This window comes from Rhagoletis pomonella, unplaced genomic scaffold (genome assembly GCF_013731165.1).
Source record: "Rhagoletis pomonella isolate Grant_MI unplaced genomic scaffold, Rhpom_1.0 Rhpom_scaffold_00004, whole genome shotgun sequence".
NCBI classification, from domain to species: Eukaryota; Metazoa; Arthropoda; class Insecta; order Diptera; family Tephritidae; genus Rhagoletis; species Rhagoletis pomonella.
Window position 1 is genome coordinate 47053726 of NW_023458558.1, and position 5321 is coordinate 47059046.

Below are 5321 nucleotides of genomic sequence, written 5' to 3' on the forward strand. Positions count from 1 at the left end.
TACATATGTTATCAGATATCAGAGCACGTGGACCGTTTTCGATAATTCTCGGTTATGTTTTTTTTTTGCTTAAACATTATTTTACATAATATTAATTTCGGTAGGATTTGAGTTGGTATGGAAGTTGAAAAGGTTTTTTTTTATGAAAATATTCTAAAATGGCGCGGCACGCAGCAAACGTTATGCAAATGTTAATCTTTATACCAAAAAAGGGAATTTATTTAATTATAAAAATCTTCTAATTTTTTATAAGGTCTGATGCATGCTGCAAAAATTTCAACAATAATTACGCGAAAGTGATTATTCGTAGCGTGCCTACTACTAACCACTGCAAATACATACGAACAGAATTACTTTCTCTTACATTATCGATGGTCTTCTGCAATAACGACACAATTCAAAATTCAAAAAATAAAAGGTGTTACTACTGTTAAGTGGCTCCTGCATCTAACCCTTGTCCTATCCTTTTCCAATCCTTACTTGCTACCGGTAGTAAGGATTACTAAAGTAAGTTCTAAAGATTAGATGTGGATTCGAGAAGGGCTAGAGACATGAGCCATTTAACAGTAGTAAAAGGTTTTATTTTTTGAGTTTTGAATTATGTCGTTATTGCACAGGACCATCGATAGGATGAACGAGAAACAAACTGTCAGCGATGACCTAAATATTTTCCCTAAAATAAAGAGATAGGACATTCTGTTATTTTGACATGCCTAATTTTCTGATCAAAATGTTATTTGTTTGTCCGTTAGAGAATTAATTGTACCAGGTTCACAAAGATATACATTTTTCTGAATGAATGAATCTCTGCTCTCCATTACTCACCTTTCAATGCGGCATTGGTTGCAAAATTCTTATTCCACTCCTCTAAGGTAATTTCACCCTCAACCAACTCCATTTGCAGTAATTTGTCAAGTTGTTCTGTAACATCCAATCGTTGCACTGAATGCGCGAGACCTGCTTTAACTAAAATGCGATTGATTATCGAATGTTTCGAGATACATGGCGCTAAGGGATCTTCAGTTTCGGTGATTGTACCCCAAAGTACAATGGGCAATGAATTCGAGCCAGGCGTGCGTTTTCCTTGCATTGTAGCCGAAAGTGTTTCGAATGAGGTGACAGTATGCTTGAAACAGTCGATGGCCGAATGGGACCAAGTCGGCGTACCACCCGTTGGCTCGACACATGCCAAGTGACAGCGATGCGCCGAATTTGTAACTTGATCCCATTGATGGTCTATAACTCTGAGCTGGTCACTGGTAATACCGGATATAGTAGCACCAATATCCCGTAAGAATACAGTATATATATCACATTCAATTTCGGATGTTATCGCTACTATAATAGCACGGTACCATTCGGGCTGAGCGGTCGAAGATTTTGATTGCTTGATTGTATTAGTTTTATATTGCGTATGCACCAAACAATGATTACCGACAAACCAATTTCTTGTACCTTGTGAGCAAAGGGAGAAGCTTGATGCATTAGATTGTTCTTCGTTTTGTGCCTGTTGCAATTGATTGTGGAATTTTTTAATGCCCGTTAAGAGACTGGTCACTTGTATATAAAACTCGCCAGGATCCACGATGTGCATAATCTTAATTGGTGTGCGTTTCAGCACCTTCACTGGGTTGCTATTGCCGCCCGCTGCACCCGCAATCGGATTGTTATCTTGCAAAGACACATCTTTACCCTTCAAGTTGGCATTCAAATGCATTGTATCCAATAATGGATTCATAGGCAAACTCAGGCGTTTCTTTGATGTCTTGGAAATTTCAACCAATTGAGAACTATCGCCCGTCGATATGCAATGCCCATATTTAACCAATATCGCACCTACATTTATATCCATATGTTTTTTGCACACATGCAGTGAAACACGTGCTGTAGCTTTATCTGTTGATAGTACGATCATCTGTAAAATGGGATTAGCAGCCAATTGGTTGAATTCACGTATAGCTTCTGAGGTCCAAGCATAGTTATTCACTTGCAGCGGTTCGACATCGGCCAAGGTACACTTAATGGCAAATTCCTTTTCAGAGCGAAATTTGCTGATAAGCGGATGAATTTGGCGCCAATCGACATCTTGCTGTGTGCCTTCGTCTACGAGGTGTACGCAAATTTTACCTTGAAATACATACATATGTATATAATTATTAAGAGCAGATAATAAAATGAAAATGTTAAGAATATTTTCTTTTAAGTGTTAAACAACTTACCACCACCGCGTATTTCCTCAATGCGTGCGCGGTGCCAAACGCCATCGATGCGCACAGCGCAACCCATTTGTAATGGAGCGACAAAAAGAGGTTGTAAAGGCATTTTTAAGTGAAGGTATTTATAATTCAAATCGGAATTTAGAATCGTTGCTGCTTCAATGGCATCCGTCTGGTAAGATATTTCAATTTCAAAATATATGTATGCATGCATGTAAATAGTGTTCTTCAGAATTTGAAAGCAATTTTAATACCTTTATAACGTAGAACAAATGTGGACTTTCGATATGCGTCACTTTTACGGACAAAATATCCCCATTATGAAAATTATATTTTGGCAATCTTTGATTTGTACGCGCCACGGGAGATATTTTCTAAAAGTGTATGTAAAACAGATTTGTGAGTATATCGATGTTAATTGTTTAATACTTAAAAGATAAAAGATGCAGTTTTTCTATACATACATATGTATATGCATACCAGGTACTGTAATTGTTAAGATTTCTTTTCCAAAAAAGTCGATAAATAATCATTATTCTTCATCGATAGGCTTTCGACAAAAAAAAATTTAGTTAAAATTTGACTAAAATTGAATTGAATAACAGTTAATCAGCCTCATTGTGAGTGTCGTGCCGAGTGTCGAGACTTGAGTCTTATAGAAATTGCATGCATTGCTTAAAATTTCGAGCCGACCAGTGTATTAAAACATAAGAACAAGGTAGCACTGGATAGTTTTTGAGGATTTTCGTCGTTTACTTATTTCTGCCCAACATTAGGCAATGCCAATGTTGTCGTGTCGTACAATTTAGTATAGTTTACGACTTACGCAATGAGGCTGACTTTTATTTTGTCGATCAAAATTGTTACACTAAAATTTAAGAGGCTATACAACTGCATACTATATTTCTTGAAATTCTAAGTAAAAAGTTTGAAATTTTGGTAATTTTTAAACGAACACTGTTCCTCATCCTGACGAAGCACTACTTTCCAGGGTTAAAAAGTTTCTAACTCATTAGTAGCCGATCTGTTTGCATATATTGAATGGCATTTTATATTTATTTGATCACATAACAATGCATTACCTTAAGTGGTGACGGCATGTCCGCTGTACCTGACATCTCCCGCGCCAGGCCCGTGTATAAAAAAGAATCTCGCACCGAAATGGCTTCTTCAGATGAAGTTGTAATTAGATCCACTGAGAGCACATTCTCCTTGATGCGCTCGATAATACTGATGCGTACGAAATGATTACGTGTGATTTCGATTAGTAAATTATTAGCCTCCTCATTCCATGTCTTTCCGGCAGGCATTATATCATGAATGGCGCAACGGATAGCGCCAAAGGGAATGCTAAGAGATTTTGTATCGATTTCACAGAATCTGAAAGTAGAGACACTCAAAATGGTTATTTAATTTATTGTTAATAACCCCAAATCGACCCATACCTTTCTTTCGGCATCTCTACATGGAAACCTATATCGACTAAGAACACTCTATATAGATCTTGCGATAGTGCCTTCTTCACCATAGCACGATACCATTGCTTATCATCGGCATGGTATATCATATAACATTGACCCTCAGCGATTAGCTTAGGTATAACATCGGTTTGCATGAAATTCACGTACTTATTAGAGAGTTCACGTATTACGCTTATCGCATTCTTAGTTTGTACAAAGAAATGTTCGGGCGATTTTACATGGCTAATTCGCACCAATTCCTTGTCGCGCAATAATGGCAGTTTTGCTTCAGTGTCCGATGTATTGGATACTTCATCTTCATTGTCGTTGCGTCGTAGTGCCAGCCTTTTCTTTTTATTTCGTTCATTATTTTTGCGCTTGTGCTTTTCAATGTAACAGTCTACATCCATTTCATCGCTTGAATCTGATTTTATATCGCGGAAAGTTTGATTCAAGTCACTATATACGGAAGCTAGCCGTATTTTAAGCTGTGGATCGTTGTAATCGTAAATGAAAGACTTGGAAAAATCTTTGCGAAAATCGTATTTCACCTCAAAGCTAAAATGAAAGACTAGCATTATAGGAGTTAGCAAATAATAATTTAAATGACATAGCTCACATAAAAGGATTTTTTGTAACTTTCGATATTTGTGCTCGACATTCTATCTGTTCCAATTGGACATTGTAAATTTCGAAAATATTACGTAGATGTATATCCGTGGGTACTTTGTGCTGATATAGCTCTAATTCGGAGCGCATTTTCTAAACAATTGAAAAAGAAACACTACTTTTCTTATAAAATTTGATTAATGTAAACTCTCAACTTACATTTAAAATGCTTTGAGATTCGCCTAGTTTTGAAAATGAATCGCGTATTGTCTGTTGCGGTTTTAAACATTGACTATGGAATTCTTCTAAAATACGATGTTCCTCATTTTGTAAAAAACTGTGTAGTTGTAGGAAATGATCTGATATATCTTTGAGACACTGTGTTGCGTATTCTTCTAGCTGCGTTTCGACGGCTTTGACGTCCTAAAAATAAGAAATATTGAAAAAAAAATTCACTAGATGATTTAAGTAAGTCACCAATATTTAATCGATGTAGTAACACAAAATAAAAGAAATTATTATGTACGCACATACATACATACATATGTATGTATGTATATGTAGTATGTGACTATGCACATAAATATAAATATAACATTGGCCTTTCGTTGTATGGAGAAAACGAGTGTCTAAATTCCTGGTATCACTCCGTAGACATACTCTCACTCGAAAACTAACTCATGAAATGTAATACAGCTTTCGCCGACGTATTGCTAGAGCTCTAACTTAAAACATAGGAAAAAAAAATTAGGGAGTAGCCACCTGTTTGAAAATTTTAGCTTAAGTAAATTGATAAGATAAAGTAAATATTGCAATATTGGTGTCAAAATAAAGAGGTTTAAGAAGACATACAGCCGAAAATATTTTTGCGAAGGTAGCCACATGTTTTAAAATTGTAATTTAATTTCATTGATAAGATACATGGAATATTGCAATATGGGTACCAAACTGAAGAGGTTTAGGAAAGTTGACTGCCGAAAATATTTTTGAGGAAGGATGCCACCTCTTTGAAAAATTCTGTTGAATTAAAAGGGGG

General features: G+C 36.0%; 1 protein-coding gene across 1 annotated transcript in view; it reads right to left on the bottom strand.

Annotated features, from left to right (window-relative positions):
• The window catches only part of LOC118737661, a 196844-nt gene that overhangs the window by 16469 nt on the left and 175054 nt on the right, over positions 1 to 5321 (bottom strand). Inside the window, exons 4-10 of the mRNA XM_036468328.1 lie at positions 4505 to 4708; positions 4296 to 4438; positions 3662 to 4234; positions 3299 to 3596; positions 2471 to 2590; positions 2220 to 2388; positions 826 to 2127 (exon numbers count right to left, since the gene is read on the bottom strand). Of these exons, the coding sequence (XP_036324221.1) occupies positions 826 to 2127; positions 2220 to 2388; positions 2471 to 2590; positions 3299 to 3596; positions 3662 to 4234; positions 4296 to 4438; positions 4505 to 4708 (2809 nt within the window). The remainder of the gene's footprint in view (positions 1 to 825; positions 2128 to 2219; positions 2389 to 2470; positions 2591 to 3298; positions 3597 to 3661; positions 4235 to 4295; positions 4439 to 4504; positions 4709 to 5321) is intronic.